The following is a 26748-nucleotide window of genomic DNA, read 5'->3' as shown; positions in this document are numbered from 1 at the left end:
TGGTAGCTTCTTCTAAGCTAATATCCATAAATGTTGCTAATGTGACTCCCTCTTGCTTTATGTAAATTATAGAAATGATATTGTGCCTTTGCTCATAACATGGAGCTGCACATTTTCATTCAGTAGGCATCAGTGCTGAGTGGAGAAGTTATGTAGAAGTTTGAGTGTGTTTTTTGGAGCTGCCTTCTTAAGTTATAACCTCTCCATCATTATAGTGAATGGTGTGTGGATCAATCATGTTTGTTCACTGACTGTTTCTAATGCTGCCTAGGCATCTCCTTGCAATTTGTCAATTGCTTGCTCATTGTACTTTGGCTTGTATCACAAATGCATCATCATTCATTACATCACAATCATATTTGGCTGTAAGCCGAAAAGGACATTATGCACACATAGGCCAGGACAGGTTGACTTCAACTTGTGTCTAAATAATGACCTGAAAGTGAAAGCAAGGAGCAAAATAAATTTAGATAATTAAGAAGAGGTTAACGTGTCAAGATCTCATCCTCTTTTTTTTTTCCACCAGCATTGCTTCCTGGAACGTTTCCAACATCCTTCACATGGCCCCTGAAACCAGGGACCACTAGGTTACATTTTTCACTTTTTACATCTTTTGTTGACATCTCTCAGCATTCCTTCTCTCTTAAATTGTCTTTGTCCCTCTTTTTTGTATCAGCAAGGCTTTAGAGAGATCAGGTCGTTTTGTAGCATTACCCCGGTTCTCTCACATCTGTACAAACTATCAGTCTCCTGTCCCTTTGTATCACCCCACTTATCAATGCTGTTTAGAAAAAAAGCAATCTTTTCTTGAAGACTTCTCCCTGGTCCCTCACAAATCTTGCCTCTGAGGTCAACAGTGACTGTAGGATAGCCTTGCTGCTTTGATGTGCAAGAAGATCAGCCGAGCCCCTAGTTCATGTACAGTTTCTTGTCGCTTATGACATGATGTTCTACTAGCAGCCCAAGTCTGGACCCAGATATGTGTGGTTTTAAAGCATGGGAGAGATATATTCACCACCTATGATAAACACCTGAACCATTTTACCTTTTTTAACTGGTTGCAATTTCAATTATCTTAATGTTTTGAATTGAATAGATACCTTTTGGTAAAATGGAATAACCAGGAACAGCTTGACCTGACCGGAACACCTGAAACTAAAAAAGAATCCGCTCAGTGAGTTGTTTTCCATGGCTGTCAGTGCCAAACTAACACATACAGTGCATCAACAGGCTCCAGTATATCGGTAACTTATTCTCGAGCCCTCACATAAGTACTCTGACATACACCAGGGTTGTTAGTACTCAAAGAAAGAAAAAACCTGGAAATAACACATCAGTTCCACATACTTCTCCCTTCTGTCCTTGAATGCCTCCCATTTCCATATAATAAGGACTTCCTTTTTCAGGAATGTGAGCCAAAATGTACCTGGTCAACTTTGTTACGTCCTGACAACCGCTTAAACTGTACTACTGCTGAAAGTCCCCGCCTCCTCATCACAAATGCTGCTATTCTGTTCCGCTGTATATCATAGAAGCTGGGAAGTGTATAGATTCCTTAAATAACTTGAGAATGTTAGGCACTGCTTTTTTCAATGTGTTATGTTCTGACCCTTGACCTCTTGCACACAAGCATTAATGGCAGACCCAGGGATATATATTTTTTAAAGGAATATTAATAATCATTGGAATTATTGAAGTAATATGTGATGTTTGATTTGCAGAAAGATACATAAATGAAGGTTCTGCCTTGAAACGGTTCTAAGCAAAACGGTAACTAAATAACATTTTAGTGTTTTTTTTTTTTTAGCCAAGACAATAAATGCTGACCAAGCTGAGCATGAAGCACAAGGTTGACAACTTATAAAGTTTCACTTGTAGTCCCATGTATGCAATTCATAACCATTTCTTCTTTAAATATTTGGCTACATACATTACTAACTGCATTCTCTTAGAAGCTCTATACACTCAGACGACATAGGGGGAAGCCCTGCCATCATACAGAGATGGCATCACTATGGCAACTCATTCTTAACAATGGAAATCAGGATAACAACACTCAACCTTACCCTGTAGAACACAGGGATGCTGCCAACCACTCCTTCTGGTCTCTGAAGAGAATCAAGCATTGTTCCACACACATTGTGCATTTGTCAGTGCAGTGGACCCACAGGGAATCAGGCACACACAACTGTGACTTGAGTTGTACAGGGTCAGCAATCATGAACACACCAACAAACTGTACATGTAAAATGTACTTAATAAAGGTGGGGGGTACACACCATTGAGAGGCTGTGATCATCTCGGCTCAGAACAATCGACCCATCCTTTCAGCAAAGTTGAACGTGGGTACACTGTGACATCAAACAGTCCACTGAATAGATCAAAACAAAACCAAGAATAAAGAGAGAGGGAGTGCAGTGAAGGCATAATGTAGTTTGGGGAAGTTTGTGCCAAGGGATCCCTGCCCAGGAACGTGGAACTGTATAGACCAAGATGCAGCCATACGAACATGTCTTCACAGAGATTCACTGAACAGAAAAGGCTAACAAATACCATTTTGGAGATACAATCACAAGCCAATTTGCTCTGCTAGGGGGTTCCCAAGAACTCCGTGGCCATAGCGGATAAAAATCTGCTGTAAGCTCACTGAGGCTGAGTGCTCAACATAGCACGTCGGCATGCGCGCAGGACGCGAGTGATGCAGGGAGTCGAGAACAGCCACATCGTCATTGGAGGTTGTCTTATTTACATCATCCATCCTGTCTTAGTCACAAAAACTAACAGTGAGGATGAGGGTATTGAAGACACCATTGTTATTGCCAAGATCCAGGTCCTGTGGGTTAGCATAGAAGAAGTCTGAACATGGCTAGTGCCAGATGTACAGATGGGACAGACAGAGAGTGATCACCTATTCCTACAAGGTCAGGAAGGCAAGAGAGGCACTGACTCATTGAGATAAAGCGTAGGTGAGAATGAGTTCATCCCGGATTGCAGTTAATCGTTTCAACAGGGTGTATTCAAGTGCTTGAAAAAAAGCAGATGCAAAGGCGAGATTTAATGGACATACACACTCTACAAACATGATAACTCATCCTGATTGGCAGGCAAATTCTCAGAGGATAATAATTAGGCTAGACCCTGTTAGAGAGCACTGGCTGTGTGAAACAAAACAAAAATTAAAGGAAACCCAGATCATCGGTGACATTTGAATTTCTTAGCAAAATATTTACCTTTTTTCCCTCCCTGTCTCCTTACTACTCATGTTGCAAGATATGGAGCAAAAGTGAAATGAAACACTGTAAGTGGTATGTCTGCCTGCCAATATGATTCTACCAAGTGACCAACACTATAAGGAAAATCATGAATCTTTCAGACTAATGATTCCTACCCTTAGGGCCCGTGTTAAGTTTATTTTACAAGCTTCTTATCCTCTTCTGATTTCAGTCACATTCATGATGGTTATGAGTGATCAACATCACTGTGCCTCACATAGGCCTCTAGATGGCACACCAAGGCAGAGACAGTATTCACAGAGAAGCAAGTTAGATAGGCAGTGCTGATGTATTATTGTGGGGCTCAGCATTCCTCTACAACAATAGGTCAACCAGCTGTGATATGAAAGAAGATATTGAGGATTACGGATGATATTAAGAAATTTGATAAGAGCATTAAAATGGACAAATGTGAAAAAATCTCTTAAGGTAGCTTCAATACCTGCAATAACAAAAATAAGCGACATAGCAAAAGAGATTAGCAGCTAAATTGTGTAAATGATACTGAATTGACATTTAGAGCATGTCCTTTTAACCTGTGATCAGATTACAAAAACAACCCTCTGAGGATATTTTCATTTCAATTTCAATTCAATTTTAATAGTATCAAATCATAAGAGTTATCTCAAGACACTTTACAGATAGAGTAGGTCTAGACCACACTATAATTTACAAAGAGCCAACAATTCCAGTAATTCCTCCAAGAGCAAGCATTTAGACAGTGGCAAGAAAAAACTCCGTGAGAAACCTTGGGTGGTGAGGAAAACTTGATAGGCGGTGTCTGACGCTGCCGGTTGGGGGTGTGATGAACAGTGGCAATAATAGTCACAATAAAGATAATGGAACTATGACTAGAAATAGTAGTTGTAGTAGTTCATGGCATAGCAGGGCGCTGCAGGGCATTACAGGGTGTAGCAGGGCACTGCAGGGCATAGCAGGAAGGGTCTGGGCACTGTAGGGCATAGCAGGGTGTAGCAGGGCATAGCAAGACATAGCAGGTGTAGCAGGGCAGTTCAGAGCGTAGCAGGGTGTAACATGGCATAGCAGGGCGCGGAGCAGGACCACGGCGACCGCTGCAAACATGATTTAGGTGCCACCCTAATCCAAGGAAAACTGCTGGGCACAAAGAGAACATAAGGACTCCGGGGAATAAGCTCCCCAGAGCTAAGTTGGTAACAAGCGTTTCTGGGACATGGATGCACACAGATGGAAAGAGAGAAGAGAGAGAAGCTCAGTGTGTCAAAGGAAGTACCCCGGCAGTCTAAAACTATAACAGCATATTTAAGATCTGGCGAATGCTGCAATTCCTCACTCCCTAACTATAAGATTTATCAAAGAGGAGAGTTTTAAGTTTACTCTTAAATGTGGTGACGGTGTCTGCCTCCCGAACTGGGAGCTGGTTCCACAGGAGAGGAGCCTGATAGCTGATGATTTGGCATTTGTAACCGGGCCAATAATAAGGAACTTACTTTGTTACCTAAACATAATATAGCCAGGTAATCAACCTTACGTTTAAAACATACCCTTTAAGCCTGAATGAACACCATATGACTGTATGGGATTAATTAGTGGCATACCTACACTATAATGTCATACCATATCTGTAAGCTCTCTTTTCTGTCTATCTCACTGGGAAGAAGAAACAAAAATAAAAGGGGGCAAAAATTGTATGAAATTTGTCTAATAAAAGGTTTCACTAAAAATACCACTTATTGCTGAATTCAGAATGCTTCTGGGTTCCATCCATCATTACATTTTTACAATCCCTCTATTGTCTTGTCAGCTGCCAATTTGCACGGCTTGTCCTTAAATCACTACAGTTTTGCTGAGGTAACACTTTTTTGTGAATGTGCTAATCAGTGTAGCACTGTGCTTCCCACAACTCTCACACAAATGTACACACTTAGCACTAATTAAAAACCTGTGAGTCTGCGTTGCGTCACCGCTCTATGATACCTGATTTTGTGGCAGGGCGAACAACCTAGTGCAGGGCAGAGCTGGAGAATTCCTAGAATTGGAACAAATGAGAGGACACGGCAAAAGAATGGGTAGAAAAGTCAAAGAGGAGAGGAAAGAGAGCTCACAATGTAGAGGAGTGGAAGAGGGATGCAGACAGCAGCAGAGGGTTACACAGCAATGATGTCACCTCACCTTCAGATTAGCCATTTGATCTTTGCCCTTATTTTAGTTCCAATTGCCTCCCAGCTCACACAGCAAGCTTATTGGGATACATGACATGTGGATCTCCCTCTGTTTTACTCTCCTCTTCTGTCACATACATTTCTACTTTCATCATGTCCCCTGTTTCGTCCGTGATCAGCGGTATCCCCCACCTCTGTTTATGTAACAGCTCCATTATTGGTTGAGAACAAGAATGCCCCCCAATGCGTCGATAAGCCCTCATTCAAAGAGATTGAATTATATGGAGATAAACGTTGTCCTTGAGCATGGGTGCAGATAACAGATTGGAGTGACACAGCTGACTCTCTTTGTTTTGTTAATTAAAGATGACCTCATCGCTAAAAATGGACGCTGTGCACCTCCTCGTCACGAGCCTCGCCATCAGCAGATTGCAGATTGCAGGCAGGGGGCCAAGGGCTTTCTGCATTCCCTTTCCCGTTTTGCTTCCTTTCCTATTTTGCCTCTTCACACGCACATTTTTAGTCTCTCTCTCTCTCTTCACCATAGGTCTAGACTTGCCTGATTTCATTTTTTTTGTCTCTCTATCTCTCAGTAACAATTACACTCCATCTGTGTCCCTTATGCAGACATGGACAATTAATGTGAGTTCATGGAACCTCTAACTTACATTGATGGATTTGTGCTGGAATTGTAATTAAGACAAGATGAGGATGCAGGCCCTCAGTGCCTTCCTTTTCATTCATCATAGTATATGGCCAGGCCTTGTGTCTCCATCAGTAATAAGGATAATGATGAGATCTTTGTTTATTATGAAACATTGGCATAACTCATGGTGGTCTGGACTTGATCTTTGTTGAATTTTGGCTAAAAGTCAACAAGCAACAATTGCTTACCCTACACACTCCACAGAGCCAGCTGAAGCCATCAGAGCCCACCAGTCTTGTGGTACAGCAGGTGGAGGATGGCAGTGCACACCAACCAGTCAATGCAGTGCAGCCTCACTGTAAGACACAAGCCAACAGCCTGTCATCACCCACAGGTCTATTCTTAGTGCTAAGTACAGACCCAGGGGGAGACATAGCCACAGTAAAGGGAACCAGGGGCAGTAAAAACAGACCACACAACATCAAAATGGTAGACATGGACCCAGGAGGCCATTAGTCCATGACCAACCACCTGACAATTTCTTGCTATGCAGAAAGGGCAGGGGCAGCCCATTATAAAATAGCACATCATTCAGCCCGTTTTCAAACAGGACGTCATTTAGCCCATTGTCAAACCACGTCATTCTCAGGTTCTTGGAACCAGTGTGGCACAAAGTTCTGATGAACAGACAGGGCATCAACCGTGTTGCCACTAAATATCAACACTAGCAGCGGTAAGATAGGGCTGTTAAAAAATTACGCCATTGTATCATGCAATACAACTTTCAGTTTGACTATCAATGGGATCAGTTTGTTTATTATGTGACAAATAGAATCAAAAAATGATTAATATTTGCAATTTGTGGTTATTGTTGTTCAGCTATGACATAATTTGGCCCCTATGCCTGTAATATCATAAGTCCACAGAGCTGCAGAAATATAATAGTACCGTGAATGACAGCAAAATTAAATATCAAATTCGTCCTAATTGCCTGATGAAGGTCTAGCACCGAAACATCGCAAACAAATGTATTTTTGCAAGATAGACAGTGTGCGGGAATTTGTTTGCATCTCACGGGATAATCCAAAAATGAATTAATCAGTTTTTGCTATTACATCTTCTGAATTTGTTTTACTGGATTTTTATTCACACCCATATGTTACATTAGCTTCAATTATCACCTCTTGTCTTTGATTAAAACATGGCCTTGATGAAAACTCAATTATTATGAGCTGGAGGGAAGTTGATTAATTTCAGATAACTGCAAGGCTCTGACGTAATACTCTTATTACTCTTGCAAATGAAGGCGTTATCAAGATGTAAGAGTTCCATCGAACTGTCCATTATATTACTTACTGCTCAACAACAGCATACCATCTCATCAGTTTATACATTCAGTAAATGTTTTAGAGATACAGCTAACTGCTCCCTTGAGGGATGGGTTAAATGCAGAGAATGAATTTCGCTACATGTATGTGTATGTGACAATAAAAGTACCTTTACCTTTACCTTTTTTTAATGGCTAGGTGTCGAGAAGCAGTGTTTATTCACTCTCGGAAAGCAACAATGTGTCTTTACAATGCATGTCTTAGTTAATGTGATTGGCATTGGTTCAAATAAAATTACATGTGGTTGCCAATTTGGGAAAAAATCAGTTACTTGATCATCATTACTTGATAACCTGGCCAGGGTTATAATTTTAATTCCCACTAGGGGTAATTGTAATGTACTGTATGTTTTCTATATATACTGTAGTTATTTACATTTCTCTCAAACTGATCCTCTGACTTTTCTTTTTGCCAACATGATGTTGACGTTTTTGTTTTTAGTGAAATGCCTCAACAACTATGTAATAGGTTGCCGTTCAGTTTGGTACCAATATCCATGGCGCCCAGAGGATACATCTTAATGAAAGTCAGCAGGTCAAAGTGTTCACTAATCCCATGAAGTATTTACTAGATGGGATGGCACAACATTTTGCATTGTACAGACATTCATTGTTTTCAAACAATTAATGATAATTAATGATGATTTTGAAAGACTTGTCTGGACAAATAATTGATAGATTGCCATGGAATTAGGTACATATGTTCATGTTGCCACCCAGATGACTTACAATAACTTTGATGTTCCTTTAGGTTCTTATCTAGCATCCTTAACTGATGACACATTTTTTAATTGCCTAATACTTTGGTTTATGACCAAATACCAGCAAAACTAATCGTATTCCCTACATCGTATTCAGTGCTGATTAGTGAATGTTAGAATGCTAACATGCTAGACTGAAATGGTAGATATGGTGTAAATTATACCTCCTAAACATCATCATTTTAGAATTGTTAATGTGAGCATGTTAGCATTCCAATTTTAGCATTAAACTCAAAGCATAATTGTGCTGACATATAGCTTCACAAAGCCCCTAGCATGGCTATAGACTCTTGGTCTTTTACATGCTGTTTCTGGATTACAGAATCAGATAACAAGTAGAAGACTGTCTTGTTATGTTGTTATGCAGATGATATGCAGCTGTACCTTTCAGTCAAGAAGAACAAGCCATTGCTCTGAGCAATGATTAGGACATCAATATGTGCAAAAGCAGTATGATCTTGTAAATCTTGTCTCAAGACTTAAATTTATTCTGTTTGCATTCCTGTTGTTTTATTTATTTATTTTTTATATTTATTAATTCATGTATATAACAACCAAGAGGATAATTGCAACACATACTTATTACACAACACTTACTTTGTGATGGCACAAGGACAGTTCAAATTGAGTTTATGTCTATATAATAGCAATGCAAAATGTACCTAATAAGAGCACATCATTCCATTCCAATCTATTTAAGACTTCTCTCTTAAATCATAAAAAAACACAGTTTTCATAAATGAATTATGTATCTTTCCGCCAGCACAGTACCTCAGCAGGGTTTTCCAAAGGGATGTCCTTCTGCCTGATTAGAAAAACTTGGACAATTATGTGCAACTCAACCTGCTTGGAGAAATCTATTTCCCACAGTGCTTTGTTCCACCTCTAAATATCTGCTGGATGGCATAAATCCCCATAACTCAATTGCAACCCCCCGCCCACACTTTTTATTTTACCTTGAATTTCCTGCCATAGGTGGCATTATGTGACATTTGGTTCCATGTGACAGTTTGTGTGTACCTTTTTAATGTGTGTGTGTGTGTGTGTGTGTGTGTGTGTGTGTGTGTGAGTGTGTGTGTGTGTGTGTGTGTGTGTGTGTGTGTGTGTGTGTGTGTGTGTGTGTGTGTGTGTGTGTGTGTGTGTGTGTGTGTGTGTGTGTGTGTGTGTGTGTGTGTGTGAGTGTGAGAGAGAGGAAGGGAGGAAGGTGACGTGGTCGAGGCTGTGGGGAGTGGAGGGTTGAGTGCTGACAGTTTAACAGAAGAGGCCCCTAGCAGGTTTGGCAGCCCACAGGAAATATAAAGCTTGTGATTTGTTTGTTAATATAAAGCTTGTGTTTAGTTTGTTTAAAAAGAGTCCACTGTGCAATTGCCTGGACTGATAATAGGTTGACATAGAGAGAGAGATAGAGAGAGATAAAGTAAAACGGGGGAGAAAGAGGGTAGTTAGAGGACAAACAGAAATGTGATTTGAAAAGGAGAGGATGAACTGAATATATATATATATATATATATATATATATATATATATATATATATATATATATTATATATATGCAGTTCATCCTCTATATATATATATATATATATATATATATATATATATATATATATATATATATATATATATATATATATATATATATTCAGTTCATCCTCTGTTCATTATTTACTTCCAAGACCTAATGTGAAATTAAACTTTAAACCTTTTTTATTAAATTTAATACATTGTTGCTGGTATGATGCAAATGTAATGCACAAAATACATTAAAATACTGTGTATTTTATAAAAACCAACTAACATTTTGTAATACATTGATTTAACCTTTGATTATCTAGTGGCAAATCTTTCACAATATGAACTAAAGTTTACAATTGTGCAAAAGGATAGGAAATTGTAACAAAAACAATAACACATTACCTGTTTGAAATGCACTGACAGCAATAATGTATGCGTACATTAAAGAATAATTACATTACTGCATTCACTTACTGTACAGAAATGTATATAACATTCATACATCATTTATAAATCTAAGAAGGTGCAAGAACAGTGCCTTGCTACAGTGTTTTTTCTTCAGCTACATTCCCTCACATTTCCTCTTTGAGCAGAAAAAAGTCCTAATGTGTGAACCCACTGACCCTAAGAATTTATACACACACACACACACACACACACACACACACACACACACACACAGCAAATGGCTGAGGCAGTTACACTGTGCCTGAATGCAGAGACAAAATTGAAATTAAATGTCGGTGATAACAGTATAGCAAGTCTGGCTTCCTTCCAACATCAGACAAAATGCCACCATGTACACACCTGTCTCCACACCCTGCCACAAAAGGACAAACAAGGTGACATACATGTCCATTGTGTATGCGTGTGTTAGTTTATAATCCTACTCTTGTGTTTCAATAGTTAAACTTTCTGTTCACTCTTTGTTATTGCCCTTTCCCTTATGTTTTGTTATGTGCCAGGTTTATTGAGAGGGGTTTTCCTTGTCGTCTTTGATAATTTGGGCGAGTCTGGGTCAGGGACTGTTGCTGTTGTGCGCCCGCATAGCCCTTGGAGACAGTGTATATGATATTGGGTCCATACAAATAAACTTGACTTGACTTGTTGGCAACTACATCATAGTTATGAGGCCTGTTTGTATTTGAATCAAAGCGGTTCTTTCTGTATGCTGTCTGTCAACCGGTCTTGTCATGTTCCCATGATTTGCTATTATTTGTTCCTTTTTCTGCTTACCAGAAAGGTCACCTGGCATTTACCATGAGGTTTAAATCGCCATGGAAGCTGGAGAACACGCGAAATGGCTTTTACCGTAATAGAATTTTGGGGGCCTTAATTTTTGCCAGCTGTGTGCTGTTTTGGCTTCGGTATTGACAGAAATGTTGACGGACCACAGGCCTACCCGTGAGGAACCCCTCAGAAGGGTAGAACCATTAATGCTGCTTCTGGGTGGTTTTTGATATCATATTCTAGAGTTAATGGATTTCATTTTGAGTATAATTACCTAATTCTAGATTGGTACGCAGCACTTAAAAGCTACCACCTTGGAGGCAGTAGATGATTGAAGGTCCTCAGTAGAAATTAGCAAACTTCCACAGACATAGCAATACATCTGTGCCAACAGCTTGTAAAAACACTTCCAGTTTAGCAGTTGAGTCATACCATCATTTTGCATGTGTGAACAATCCACATGATATTCATCACCCTGTGTCATTTCCTCACCCCAGTATCTACTCCCTCAGATGCATACACACTCCACCCCTCTTTCTCATCTCTCCTCTTGTGTGATACTGAATGAAAGCAGGTATCTTCTTTCTACTCTCAAATGTAAGACTGTAGTAAGCAGGAGGGTCAAGGTGTTAATAAAGGAAATATGTTAAAGTAAACCAGGGCTTCGCCAAATTCAGGTATAAGTTTTGAGGTGAGTGAGTGATAAATACAAATATTTATTAGTAATAAGTTTTAGCGTATTTTCTTTGTAAGGGATTGTAAGAACATGTGCTGCTGATTAATAAACTGTTTTTATAAAGCATGTGTTGCTGGAATTTCCTCTTTCTCCACTTTGAAGATGTAGAGTGAGACCACTGCCATATGTTCAAAGCTCCAAGCCCAGTTTTAAAAGATTAACACATAGTTTAGTTCAAATATTGAGAAATAATTTCTCAAGGTTCTGCAGTTGTAAGATCTGACAAAAAATATTCTGTCTTCCTGTTTGACCACTTTGTCTTGAGAAAAAAAAAATGAATTCTCATAATAATGTTTGCTTACAGTATTCATGCCTTTCACCACTCTCAAGGGACCATCACCATCTGCCAGTGTTCTCATGTAGGATCACTTTGCAACTAATTCCTTGTAAAACAACTGTCCTGTTTTCTTTTATGTTAGTTTAGAATGTTTCAGTATTATGTTCTCTTTACTTACAGCTATTTGCTTCTTGCAAACTGACATTTGCACATAGAAAAGGACTACGTGGGCGCTCCGATAGCTCAGTTGGTAGAGCGGGGGCCCATATATAGAGGTTTACTCCTCAACGCAGCGGGCCTGGGTTCGACTCCGACCTGCAGCCCTTTGCTGCATGTCATTCCCCCCTCTCTCTCCCCTTTCATTTCTTCAGCTGTCCTGTCAATAAAGGCCTAAAAATGCCCCAAAAACTAATCTTAAAAAAAAGAAAAGGACTACATGAGTCCCTTTACTGTGTGCACATGATGGTACATTGTGTACCCCTACTAAGCCTGCGTACTGGTTTGATATTTATGTTATTGCATAACAGTTTATAGCTTTCAGATGGCTCTGTTTAAAGAGGGTTTGACCCATGGAATGTGTGGTAGAGTTTGCTAGGTAAGGGTATATGATTGTTAAAAGAACTAAAACACACTCTGTGTTCTCCTGCTGAGTCCTTAAATTGATAATTATACAGTAAGCCACTGGAGAGCCACCGAAGACCAGACCGAAGGAATTTGTCTTTTGTTTAGTCTTCCAGATAGATTAAAGTTATTTAAGCACTTCCTTGTGCTGTAAGTGACATAAGTGGTCCATTCACACTGTACATGCAATGTCCAATTATGACACTTTGTCTCATGTAGCTAAGCTAAGCCCATGATGCTCCTCTGTATTTATGCATGTGGGAGACATAACATCTTTGCAACTCTGTTAGTAAACATGGATATTGTCATGGCAAGTTGGTTTTGGACTCAAACTGATAAAGAACAGTGTTGTAAATTAACTACAACAGAAATACTATGATCCACACGTTTTATAATGGCATAAGCACTTTGTGTTCCTAGATTCTTGACCACTAGCGCAATTGACTTTGTACACTGACGCATGTATCATTCCTATTTTGCACCATATGCACAGCGGACTTTTCCCTCCACAGACTCACGTCGGTAAATTAGGGAATGAACTTGCATTCCCAGGGGCGGTTCAGCAAAAAGAGCAAGTGTGTTCCGGCACAAACGTTCCCTAGTGCTATTTTGCAGTTTCAGAAAACAATTCCGCCACTGACCAGGATAAACCTAGTCTAAAGTCAGTGGCGCGTTATTCAGATGCTATTTTAAGGGCACGTGCTTGGCCATAATGTAGAGCGTGCACACCGTGCCTACACTTTGCTTCTCTCATCTCACGGACCCAGCAGTTCCCATTTTTGCAAACTATACATAATTACAAGGAAAAATATGACCTTGTTTTACACAACATTTCCATGAATCATGGGTGTGTTGATGACATAAATGAGGAAATATTAGAGGACTTAAGGAGATGTGATGTTGAACTGTATGTTCCGATGCCACTTGACCCAAATGCCCCAGGGAGAGGAAAGACAGAAGAGCTGCATTGTCTATAGTGAGGTAATCTCGGTCTAATGTTAGACTACATTGCAAAAATATCACCATGCATTCATAACCTCGTCATTCAGTGAGAGTGAGCCCAAAACATCGGAAAGTATGTTTTTGTGAAATTTCTTTATTTACATTTTGTCAAAAAGAAATCTCAATAGCAAACGTCGGTCTCCTTGGCTGTGAACCGCTCCTGGCGTGCGCACATGGATGTATTACAGTTTTTTACAATTGCTTACACACTAAAATTAAAACTTTCCCACAATTAGCAAAACCTTACACTCAAGGAGCAAAACGCTGGCCTAGATTTGCACAACTGTAAGCACATTGTCAGCTCACCCTTTTTGCAAAACATCCCACACAGTGATTTGCAAAACACTAAACACACTTGTATGCATTTGACACAGAAATTTATCATGATGTCATTTCCTTGCAATTTCAAAGCAAAGGCTTTCAAATGAACACACCCATGAATCAATTGGTTAAACACAGCCACCAGGTATGAAAACACATGATTGCCTAATTGTAGACACACCAATCAGGTTTGAGCACTATATAAAATGCAGCAGGTAAATTCACCTGCCTTCAACCAAAATGGAAGGAGTCAGAGACTGAGAGTGAGAGGGGGGGAATCCACAGAGGAGGAGAAGGAGGAAGAGGAAGAGGCCTAGCCAGAGGTAGAGGCCGAGGTGGAGGTAGAAGAAGAGGGAGAGGAAGAACTGAAGCCGGAGAATATGCTCAAAGAAGGAGAGGACCAAATTTATCAAATGAAAGTCGCGCAACACTAGTGGACCATGTTGTGAACCACGGATTGACGCTGAGGGAGGCTGGACTAAGAGTCAGCCAAATCTTAGTAGATATACAGTGGCATCTGTCATGAGGACATTTCGACAAGGAAACAGGTAAAATAAAATCTGTCTACAGTTACAGTAATCAGCTGCTCATTGTATGCACCATATCAGCAGTTTTGTATAGTTTTTGCAAGAGTGTTTCATTTTGCAAAGGGTCTGAGGTGTTCTGCTAATTGGGTGTGTGGTTGTGCTAATTGTGTGTAGTGTTTTGAAAAAGACGGTCCCAGTTTTCAAAATTGTGCTTAAGCAATTGAAAAAAAACTGTAACAGCGTGCGCCTAGCAAATCCACCATTATAATAGCAATCCGCCATGGAACAAGCGCGCCTGCTTTTAAAGGGAATGTGAGATAATGCTCTGATTGGTTTATTGCACGTTACGCCCAAACCACACCTATGAGTAATGTAGCTACTTCAGACCAACCCATGTTTGATTTGTGTCGGGTGCAAGAGTCATTTATCTCGCCAGTATAATAGCAACAGCGCCCGAGATACGCCCACAAAGCTACTTGCGTTTGGCGTTTGATACTTGCGTTTCAGATCGTTAAAATAGGGCCCTCAGTAACTAAAGTTGTTATGCTCACATCTTTGTCACATCCAGGGTAATCATGTATGGGTAGGGTTAAATAAATAAAATTTTAGCAAAAAAATGTTTTAACTTAAGTCACAACAGAAAACATCTTTGTTTGAATTGGGAGTTTAAGTCAGGTTGTCTACATTTATAGTAAGACAAATGTATACACCTATCCAGCATCTTTGTCGCAACTTTTTTTGCTTTCCATTGTGTTTCATCAAAACACTGTCACTTTCCACATGCCACTTTCACCTATCACCCGTGTAATTATGCAATGCTCAGGTACAGGTCCAATAAGGTTGTTTTAATATGCATGCCACACATATCTAAATACATTTGAATACAGATTCACCTCGAGCTAGCCATGCAGGCAGAATGCATCGATTCTTTTCTACCTTCCTGTCCTTTTGCCTCCTGTTTTTGTTCTTGTTGTCTAAAGTCCTCTTGGAGATGTGTACACTGTTCTGTCAACATATGTGTTTGTTTATTTGTCTACGGGCTACATTTTTAATTGGCCTGTAGGAAGGAAACTTCTGACCCAGCAATGAAAAGTTATACCCATTGGTATATAGCCCCACTCTCTATGCTACACGAGTATGGGTCTGTATGTCTGCCATTTGTTTTTTGCAAATCCGGATTATTTTATAATCACATACATCAACTCACTGCTACTAAAACAAAAGTCGTTGCTCCTGACCTGTACTGTAGTCACGCATCAGCTCCTTCATTTATTCTGATTATAAAAACATCCATTGAAATTATTATTTCTCTCCATGACCACATATCAAATCATAAAACATAAGAGAACACACTGTCCTTTTTCCATTCCTCTCTCATTGTTTCTCTTTCTCTCTTGACCTAGTTTTTCCTCGTTGTGTACCTTTTTCTACTCTACGCTGTATTTGGAGTGGTCTTTTTCTACCTTTATTCTTTATGAAGTGGCAGAAATCTGGCTTTCAATTGGCATTCCTCTCGTAGTTGTTTGCAATAAAAGGTGGGGGGATAGTCTTAAAAGGCAGAATGAATGCAGGCCAAATCAGGTCAACAATAATCTTAAATAGAACATTACCAATTATTTCTGACAGAGATTGAGTGGTCTGCTAGGGATAATTTATTGTTCCACCAAATTCTTTTTTAAAAGTTATTAGGATAGTAATATTAGGACACAAAACTTTGGTTCAGAATTCTGAATCAGTGCAGTTGGCACTAAGTGACTAAAAAGGTTGATCTAAATAAAAAAACTGAGCCATGTTGCCCATGCACAGTACCAGGCTATAAGATACTGATATAAGGAATTTTATCACACCTAAATAGTTTTCAGTTTAGTGGAGCCATATTGAGTGTCAGGAACCTCGAGACAAATCAAATGCGTGAGTGTGCAGCTCTTGTACAATACAATCCGATGGGAAACACTGCATCCAATATCACCTTTGAAATAAATCTAGCCTTCACCGTCAATTCAGCTAATTTTCTGTAATTAGTTTGTTAATAGGCTAGGTTCTAATATTGACCTCATTTATACGGAAATTGGACATAATGTTAAACATCTGTCCTGTTGACAAACCAAAATGATCTGTCTGGTTAATAAATAGTTTTCACTTGTACCCAAAGATTAGCTCAACATATTTAAACACTGTATGCAGGTGGTCTTGGGGTTTGAGACGTTGAGATGTTTGGGCTGATGTAATTTGCTTATCTTAAAAGGTAAACAACTTGGGAGTTCAAAGTTGAAATGTAAAGCACAAACATACTCCATGAGGGATTGGTCCAACATTTTGACAAAAACACTAAATCTGCTTACTTAAACATACAGTACTGATATTGATATTGACAATTTATTTTGAAGCTTTAAGCAGGTTTCAACAACAAAACAATGTTTTAAAAAGGTAAGACCTTTGAAAGAGCAACCCTGTAGCAGTGCAGGAATGTGTTTGGGGGAAACCTCCTATACACAGAGCGCTTTCTGTAAAAAGGTCAAATCATTCATTCGTGCAGTTCTTTTTCCTCTCTTCTGCAACCTTTTCTTACCATCCCCTTGTGCCCTACCAGCCAGACTTAGTCTCTGGGTTTATAAGTTGGCCCATGTATCATAAGCTAAAACTAAGCTGCCCTTTACCTCTTGTAGAAATAGTTGGAAATCCAACCGTTTGAGAGCTTTTAAACTATTTTGACAGCTCCCTCTTTTTTCCATCACCCCCATGAGTACTGGAAACTGGCATAGTGTATGTGTGTATCTAAAGGAACAAGTGTGCGTCGCTTGCCTTTCCCGTAAGCTGACATGAAAGATATTTCACAACTTGTGAAGTAGTGTTTTGTGAGACGCCAGGGTGCTCAGAGAGATATCATTGTAACAGTACCATGTGTCCATTAAATAAAGAAATCCTGTTTTCTTACAGTTCTGTAATGTAGTGTGTATGGGCTGCTGCCAGTAAAAAGTCATATTTAATTTAGCCTCAGGCTTGGTGCTGGTGAAATGACTCCCTCCGGACCCCAGAGGTGAAACTAACAACACCAGAGTCAAATGGCACAATCTTTGATAAAGAAAGAGCTTTCCTTAATGTAGAAATTCATTCATGACTAACTTCATGTTGTGCACCATTGTTTTCCCTGTGTTGAAATGTGGTGGAACCAAAACATGTGGTGTTGTTTTGTTTAACTAAGAACAATAGATGAAAGATAATGTTGAAAGATAAGTTTGGCTTTTTTTCCTTCTTTTTTGGCAAAAAGTATGACAGATGGTAAAACAGTACAAATAACATTGTCAAAGTGACCTTGTTGTAAGATTTTCTTTTTTGATTTCTCTCTTTCTTCATTTCATCCTTTCTTTTTTACTTCAATTTCATTGCTCTACTAGGTGAAGTTCTGAGCATGGTGGATGATCTGTTCGCTGGTTTGGGTTCATCCTGTGTTGTTGCCGGAAAGAGAGCTGGAGACCATCCTCACTCTATGCTATACTCGGTGGTCTTCAAGTGCCTGGAACCCGACAGTCTTTACAAGTAAGTCTGCTGATTCCCTTTGCCAAGTTTTCCAAGTCAGTTGAATAACAGATTTATTGTGGCTGTTTATTTGTTCACTGTATGAATAATAGTGAGCAATAATCTGTGTTGTGTTGTAGTTAATGCAGACATAGCTTCAAGGTTTTTGCACATGTCTGAAGTATGGAAAGTGGGGGGTTGTGTGACCATGTGAGCTGTGCTGTGGAGCTGGGTCTACCAAGGTATGTCGGTCCCAAGTAAGGGGCTAGACTAAGACTTCCAAATGTCAATATAGTCAGCATCTACAAAAAAGAGCATCCTCACCCAGAGTAGGGAAACCAGGGCCCCATCCTGGAGCCAGAACACCTTTCAGGTAAATGCTTGGAAGCCAGACCTGTATTCACTATTCACAGAACTTGAATGAAACACCTGGATAGGGGCCGGACTACGTCTTTTTCCAGAGTTGCCAGAAATCCATGATCAACTTAGTAGTTATATCAAAGCCGACATTTTTTTAAGGTAGCTGCTTGTATGTGTAGCCAAAAGCCATCATGGCATGCAGCAACCGGAGATCCTGTTGGTGTCGATCTGCGGTGAGGAAAACTGTCAAGCCAAAGAAGGAGAGTATTAGACTTGGTTAGCGCAGGGGTCTCCTTACTCAGTGGTCAGGTTCCAGGAAGCCTAAAGTAGTGTAGATTTTGTGGTCTCTCGAGCAAATGTGTGGAAGGAGTTTGGCGAGGCCCTAGAGAGGGACTTTTGTTTGGCTTCATCAAGGTTATGGCAAACCATGACACAATTTAGGAAGCGGAGCCAGGGCCTCACCAACGCGGTTTTCAGCAGAGAAGAACTGCTGACCTTGATTTTGAGGAACTCCTGACCCCGACTGACACCCCTGCTGTCAGTGCCTCAGTGGCAAGGTGCCAGGTGTGGTGGAGATTTTCCCTGAAATTCTAAAGGCTCTTGATATGTTTTGGCAGTCATGGTTAATACACCTCATACATCAGTGTCATATGGAGGTTTGAGAACGTGTCTAAGAATTGACAGAAGAAGGTGGTGGTTCCCATTATTTGATCAACTGGTGTGCTCAATTTTTGCTTTTTCTAAACATTTTGTATTATTACAACTAAGGTTTCACCAAGGCTGCACAATCCTGTCCCGACTCACCTACAGTATTGTGTGACATTGCTCTCGGTTCTCGGCTTGCAATTTATTGCAACCCAATTGACTTGATCGTTTTTCTGACCACATTTTTATGAGTTCAGTGTTTCCCATTACCATATAAAGACCTTTCATTAAACATTATGTTGTGGCCATGTTTGCATCTTTCCCAAAGAAGAATGACTGGGCAATATCAGCAATACCACATCCTCCCTTGGGTGACGACAATTCCCACTGCAAGTGTTATTTTGTTTCAGGGGGTGAATTTTGTTACCTACAACAGCTGGATTGAGTTAACCAGGGAAGCATACTTAGTCTCAACATGGTGGAAGTGGTGGATGCTTCCAATCTTTTATGTTCTTTGGTCAGAGCAGAACAGTGTTTTAGTTAATACAGAAGGATCTCTGTTAAGAGACGGTATTTGTTAAAGGAGAATTCCGGCCAATTTTTACGTTAATCTTGATCGCTATAGCTACGCGAGTACTTTCCATAGAAAAAACCCCGACCCGAATCAGTGCAGGTAACACTGAGAAGCTGCAGCTACGTACTACAAGCGTCCCCTGAGCTAAAACGGCAGTGCTCGGGGCAAGTTTTAGAGTGCCTTTGTGCCTCTTAACAGACACAAAATGCAATTAATATGTCTGTGCCACAAGAACAGGGCCCTTACGTGTCAACAAATGCGTTTTCAACTCAGACATTGTTTAAATTCACCTACCCTGGTCCCTGTCTCGATCCTGCCAGTAGCTAGCTTGCCCTGCTAGCTGATAGCCGTTAGCTGCTAGCTGCCGTTTGGTGAGTGTATTCCGACAGGCTTCTGTGATAATCATCCCAAAAACAATCCACGGAGCGGTGGTGGTGTGGCTATGTCCTCCAGAGGACAGGTCATGTCATGTCTTGAAGTGTATTCCCCTAAAAAAAACAATAGTGCGGTAGTAGCTGTTAGCTGCTAGCTGCCCTCCGTGAGTGTGTACAGCCAGATAGCTGTTAGCCGTTAGCTGCTAGCTGCCGTCCGGAGAGTGTATTCAGCCAGGCATCTGTGCTAATCATCCCAATAAAAATCCACGGAGCGCCCGTGGGTTGGTGGATATCCTGCATAGGACAGATCATGCCTTTGCAGCGAAAGGTTTAGATTATTTCCCCTCAAAATAGGTAATTGAGCACTGTAGTGGTTATGACCATATCAGTGACTATCCTATGTAACTACATGGAAACGGGATAAACGATGTCTGTGGCTTGCACAGTAATAGCGTTACTGAAGCCTAGCTGTTGCATCGCGGGTCTCCTGGGAATTCAGTTGTAGCAGAAAAAGGTAAACAGTAATTTGCAGATTGGAGCGTAGTGTGTGTGAAGAGTGAAAAGCGGAGTTGTTTATAACGGAAGAAGCTTGGAGTATGAAGAATATAGCAGATATGCAACACACGGAAGAGCCTTTTTATGTTTGATGGTCATCCTTATTTATTCGAACCAGAGTATACAGACGAAGAACTAGCCTCAAGAGTTGGAAAGAACAAGACTGACAGACAGAGGGGAAACAGGCAGATGAACTTGCTGCTCCAAGCACAAGCTAAAAGTAGCCTTCAGTAACTGGGGGACATAGCCACACCACCGGGCGCTCCGTGGATTTTTATTGGGATGATTATCACAGATGCCTGGCTGAATACACTCACCCGGACGGCAGCTAGCAGCTAACGGCTAACAGCTATCTGGCTGTACACATCATCGGAGGGCAGCTAGCAGCTAACAGCTACTACCGCACTATTGTTTTTTTTAGGGGGGGAATACACTTCAAGACATGACATGACCTGTCCTCTGGAGGACATAGCCACACCACCACCGCTCCGTGGATTGTTTTTGGGATGATTATCACAGAAGCCTGTCGGAATACACTCACCAAACGGCAGCTAGCAGCTAACGGCTATCAGCTAGCAGGGCAAGCTAGCTACTGGCAGGATCGAGACAGGGACCAGGGTAGGTGAATTTAAACAATGTCTGAGTTGAAAACGCATCTTGTTGACACGTAAGGGCCCTGTTCTTGTGGCACAGACATATTAATTGCATTTTGTGTCTGTTAAGAGGCACAAAGGCACTCTAAAACTTGCCCCGAGCACTGCCGTTTTAGCTCAGGGGACGCTTGTAGTACGTAGCTGCAGCTTCTCAGTGTTACCTGCACTGATTCGGGTCGGGGTTTTTTCTATCGAAAGTACTCGCGTAGCTATAGCAATCAAGATTAAAGTAAAAATTGGCTGGAATTCTCCTTTAAACTCAAAGAACAAATTGATCACTCTTTGTAGATTTTACGGGGCATTTAACTAACAGACGGACCTTGCCTTTAAATGCTCTCATAGCCATCACCCTAACACATCATGGATCAGTAAGTCAAACTTTGACAGTGTGTGACATGGGCAGCCAAGTCTATTTGCTGTTTGCTGATTGTGATTTCTTAGTGAATGGGATTACCGCATCTGCCATTAGTGTTGGTCTTATGAATAAGACATCATGTCATTGTTAAATTAACTGCATGGTGGTGTGGTGATGTACTGGACTGCATTACATTAAAACCTGTTTCTTATATTTAGTTCATATAATTTGCATACCTGAAAAAACAAGAAGCACAACAAAACATACACACATACACATACAAACACCATAAACTGCAACCTCAAAATGACCAAAATGCTGACCCAGCATGTCTCTGAGACAATATCAACAACAATTAAAAGAATATATTTTAATTCATTACTGGACTGTCTTATAGGATTGCACTGCACTGATCAGGGGCTTAGATTTTTCTGATCAATCACGGTTTACGGCAAGCTATTTACAGGCACATTTCAGAATAGAAATATATTTGCCTTCAAATTGAGGCAGACAAGTTTTTTCTTTTTTATCCCACTGGGTATTGCAGTGATTTGCATTTCCCATGAGCACCATTTGCTTTCTACATCTTGAAACAAAGTTGCAAGAGCAGCAATAATAAGTGAACCAGACAGGACCCAGATGTTGTTGTGGCTGTCATTGGACACATGAAACCCACTGTCTTCTCAGCTTTTGACTTTTCTCAGGTTTTGTTTAGTGTCTTCTTATAATACGCTTGCTATTTGGTGGCCTTGGTTTGTTCTGGGAACCTTAACATTGCTCCTCTTAAAAACAGCCAGGATTTAAAGCTATAGGAAACCTGATCTAGAGTTTTGTTTCTCCTAATCTATAAGTAGATATATACAGTATGTGCTGTACTAGTCGAAGTTAAAAAACTCGAAAGTTGAAACAGTTTTATACGCTCATGCTGTATGATTGAGCCAGAGGAGCTTTAATAACCTTAGATGAAAATACAGCAAAGCATCCTCACCACACTTACTTTAACAAGTGACCTACAGGAAAGTTTATTTAGTTGGTGTCAAACACTAACAGAGCAGGAAAACTACATTACATGCAAAACAAAGGCCTTTATATTGCTGTTTGTTTGTGTGGGTGTGTATTTACGCCAGAGGGAAGGTGATTGAGGGATTAATGTAGCAATGCCAACAAGCTATTTAACATTAATGTCTCCCTGACACAGCTATAACAGTAAAATATGTGCCATGTGGTTTTATAAATCAATCTAACATTAACATTAGAGTGTGCGGTCACAAGCTAATGAGATTGTCAGTTTCACATAAAAAGTAGCACCCAGGAAAGAGCAGAGTTCACAATTGTTCATAAGCATTTAAACAAGGAAGTAAATATGATTAAATAAACCAAATAATAGAGCCAGGAAGCAGTGAACAGTCATTGTGACATTTCTAGAAGCTGATGACAATGCCAACAATACAGTTACCATCTATTTAATTTAAAAAAATCATGATTTTGAGTTTCCTACAGGTTTTAACAGTGGATGAAGAAGGAATAAATATTAGTTTAATCTGTAGAAGTCACCACTAACAAAAACCTGCAACAAGAGCCTAACTTCAAACTTTGTAGCAGTCTTATCTTTGTTTCGGCAGTCTCCACAGTGTTGTTTTTCTCTGATAAGAGCAGAATCTACGTTGGAATTACGTCTGAGGGCCCATCTGCTTGCAGCTAACTCCGCTTGTCTAAATCAACAGCCTGATAAGACCTCTGGTCTGGTATTGGCTTTACACTTGATCATTACCAAGGCCGCTATGGCCCTAACCTTCCCCTGCAAACTAAAATGCTCTTTGCTTTGTGAAAAGTTATTATACAGTACAGGCCAAAAGTTTGGACACACCTTCTCATTCAATGCGTTTCCTTTTTATTTTCATGACTATTTACATTGTAGATTCTCACTGAAGGCATCAAAACTATGAATGAACACATATGGAATTATGTACTTAACAAAAAAGTGTGAAATAACTGAAAACATGTCTTATATTTTAGATTCTTCAAAGTAGCCACCCTTTGCTTTTTTATTAATAAGGGAAAAAATTCCACTAATTAACCCTGACAAAGCACACCTGTGAAGTGAAAACTATTTCAGGTGACTACCTCATGAAGCTCATTGAGAGAACACCAAGGGTTTGGAGAGTTATCAAAATGATGTTTTATGTTAGTGTTGACTTTGTGCATCCAGTGGTGTCTTCATGTATGTAGAGTAAAGCAGTAAATGTCCCTGTGGGGCAACTTGGCTGACGGACAGCAGACAATGACAAATAAATACAGAAAAGTACAGCAATGAATACAAACAAGAAATACACAAGAGAAAGCAGCGAGAAGAAGTCAGAAACTGAGAGACCACCCTGTTCCCTTCACAGCAGCTAGTAACAAGCCAATTTACATTATGATTGACATTACATCAAAAAGCCAATAGTTGATGTAGTAAAAGCTTCTGTACTTTTATAGATGATCTTTAGATTGATCTTGCGCTCCTTCTTTTTTATGACAGTTTGTTATACTGTAGTACAACATTTCCGCCTTGGCTTTCTGCATCACTTGACAGACCCTGAATCTTCTCTGAATTGTCTCAATCCATAGCTGCCCTGCATCTTCCTGATTGCTCCTCCGCTGCTTCTAATTGCTCTAGACTATTTAAGGCAGTGTCTCCAGACAAACAGTTTGTCTGAATTCCTTTGCCATCCTTTAAATGGTTTTGCAAGCCTTACTTCTGGCTATGTTTTTTTTTTCTTTTTTTTTCTTTGTGTTATTGATGAGCCAGCAGCCTTTTACCAGTTAAGAACCATCTCCTGCTTGTTTTGTTTTGTATGGCTTGGCATAAGCCAATGTTAATCAGTCTCAAGCCAAAACATGCATCAGTCTTCCCCAGCATTGTACCAGCAAACAATTTTCCTCATCTAAACTGCAGGAATGTTTGAAGACATGCTTGCACAAATGTATGTGCACATAGGATGGCTCAGTTTTTCTGAGGTGGTAGTTACTCAACAAATCCTCATGACAAATTCATTCATTCATTCATTCCTGTTTCTCGACCAGAATCAAATCAGGAATGTTGTGATTACATTACATGGTACATGTCTCAATAGCTAACTAGGTGACCAGGCTTCCTGCTAATGACCGTTTTCTGAACTGTTAGCCTAGTTACTGTAGTGACTGTTAGGCAACTACATTTACTTTGTTGTGGTTGGAGAAAGATTGTGGTCATGGCAAATTAATTGTGGTTAAGGATCAGTTCAGTTTTTATGCCCCATTGGTTTGACATATTATAGTCCTACCAGTTGAGGTGATGGAACTTTGTTTGTGCTGCTTCAAGAATTGAAAGATTTCATTTGACAATTAACCAAAGCTGTACCAACGGTTGTGATATACCTGTAGAGTGATTGATTTTGACAGAGATCCGTAAGCTTGTAGAATTTAAAACCAGCCAGTGGATTGAAAGAAAACAAAAGGGAGCATCAGCGAAGAGGACTGAGCTAATATAAATTGGTTGTATGAAGGTGCTAATACATGTTAGCTGCACAATCTAAAAAAAATAGTTTGAGATTGGTGACCTATTAACTGTTGGTATTACTGAAAAGTAGCACAAAAACTAGTGTTTGCCTGAGGAGCAGTAGGTGGGCAGATGTACAATTTTTTACGGAAAAAAAGGCATGCACTCTGGAAACTGAAAACATATTTCACGTGTGGGCATTGTATCATTTCAGTGTTATTAATAGCTTAAAAAAGGGCAATGATGGCAGCACATCCTGATACTTGTTCACCCAACATGATAATCCGGTTGTGATTTTGTCAAATGCCGTTCAAAGCATTGCTGATTCTCTTGAAATATCTCAGTTTCCAGAAATATCTGGTGCATACATTTAAATCTTTTGAATGACTCTTAATGGGGTGTTGTCATCATTACATTCATTTGGACTATGAGAATATAGATCTGAGGATTTTAAAGTCATGAGATACTGTAAGCTGAAATGATGTGGCTTTAAAGGATTTGTGGACTGGCTTTACTGATGTGTGTCCAAACGCTGATGTCATGGAAAAGGCATCCCCTACTGCCCTAGCTTCTCTCAGCATGCCAAAAATACTGCCCTAATTGATCCTCTCTCACTCTCACTTTCTCTCATTCCTCCTCTCTTGCTCGGTCTGTCTCCGAGCTTTCTGTCTTGTCATCCCTTATTCAGCCATCTCTCCACTGTCTCATTAAATTAGAGGGCAATGGTTACTTTAATGGCAACATTGTTAATTTACACAAACATTAATCTGCCATTTGTCCACTTCATTGTTTGCTGAGCTTTCAAAACTATGGCACAGGGACAACACTGAGCCGCTCCGAGAGAAGCCATGTGCAGCCAGACAGCCCTGGAATAGATGTGAGAGACAAGGACTAGAGAGAGTACGGTATACATTTTACGACATCCTCAGCCATCAGAGTCAGGTCTCAGACATCAGATGAAAAGGCATCAAGTGTTAGGTTAAACAGCTTCAGATCTCAGGAACAACAGCCTCAGAGAAAAATGTCTCAGACCAAACAGCCAGGTTGGTTGGTTGTGTGTGTCTTGCAAATTCTGTTAGGCCTACTTGATGTTTTGACATTCTCGTGGCAGGCCAGACCGCTGGTTCCCTTGTTCTCTCAGGATCTTTATCATCACTGAGTGCCTGTACTGAGCTCAGACATCACACTCCGTCCATCCAGCCCCCTTTTTTGCTACTATCTGTGTCTATGAATGAGATCCTAACAGTATAAAGGACCCCTGGCCAAGGTTCCTAACTGTGATCAAAAAGTTATAAAGTTTCTCATATTTCCTGTAAAATGTCAAATTTCCTTGCACAATGAACATGTTATCCCTCATTTACCCAAACAAAAAGCAGAACACCAAAGTTGACTCTCTGAGAGGCTTAATCTCCTGGCAGAAAAGGCTTTATTCCTGTACATAACAATCTTGTAATTGCTGTAGGGGCGGTAGAAAGGGGAACAGTACCTGTCATTGATGCCAACCATTTTAAACAACCACAAACGGCAATAAAAGGCTGGCAAGCTCACATCCTTGGTCGCAAACAAAACTTTTAACAAATTGCCTTGATAAAACTCCCGCCTCGTCGTCTTCCTTCTGCTCCCCTCCCTTTTCCTACCTCATTGTATCCATCTGCACGTTATGTGGCCACATAATTTAAACAGTGTGACTGTTACATGCCGGCATTGTTTTGCTGGGCAGAGGAGCCAGTGAGGCCCATGAGTCTTTTGTGAGGTTCTTG

The 26748-nt window shown here is 40.2% G+C and overlaps 1 protein-coding gene across 1 annotated transcript in view; it reads left to right on the top strand.

Moving 5' to 3' along the window:
* astn2 (astrotactin 2) overlaps window positions 1–26748 on the top strand; it is a 295245-nt gene that overhangs the window by 259379 nt on the left and 9118 nt on the right. The window contains exon 25 of the mRNA XM_028602252.1: window positions 17832–17973. Within this exon, the coding sequence (XP_028458053.1) occupies window positions 17832–17973 (142 nt within the window). The remainder of the gene's footprint in view (window positions 1–17831; window positions 17974–26748) is intronic.

Source organism: Perca flavescens, chromosome 16, assembly GCF_004354835.1.
Source record: "Perca flavescens isolate YP-PL-M2 chromosome 16, PFLA_1.0, whole genome shotgun sequence".
Lineage (NCBI taxonomy): Eukaryota > Metazoa > Chordata > Actinopteri > Perciformes > Percidae > Perca > Perca flavescens.
This window is presented reverse-complemented; position numbering and strand designations above follow the sequence as displayed.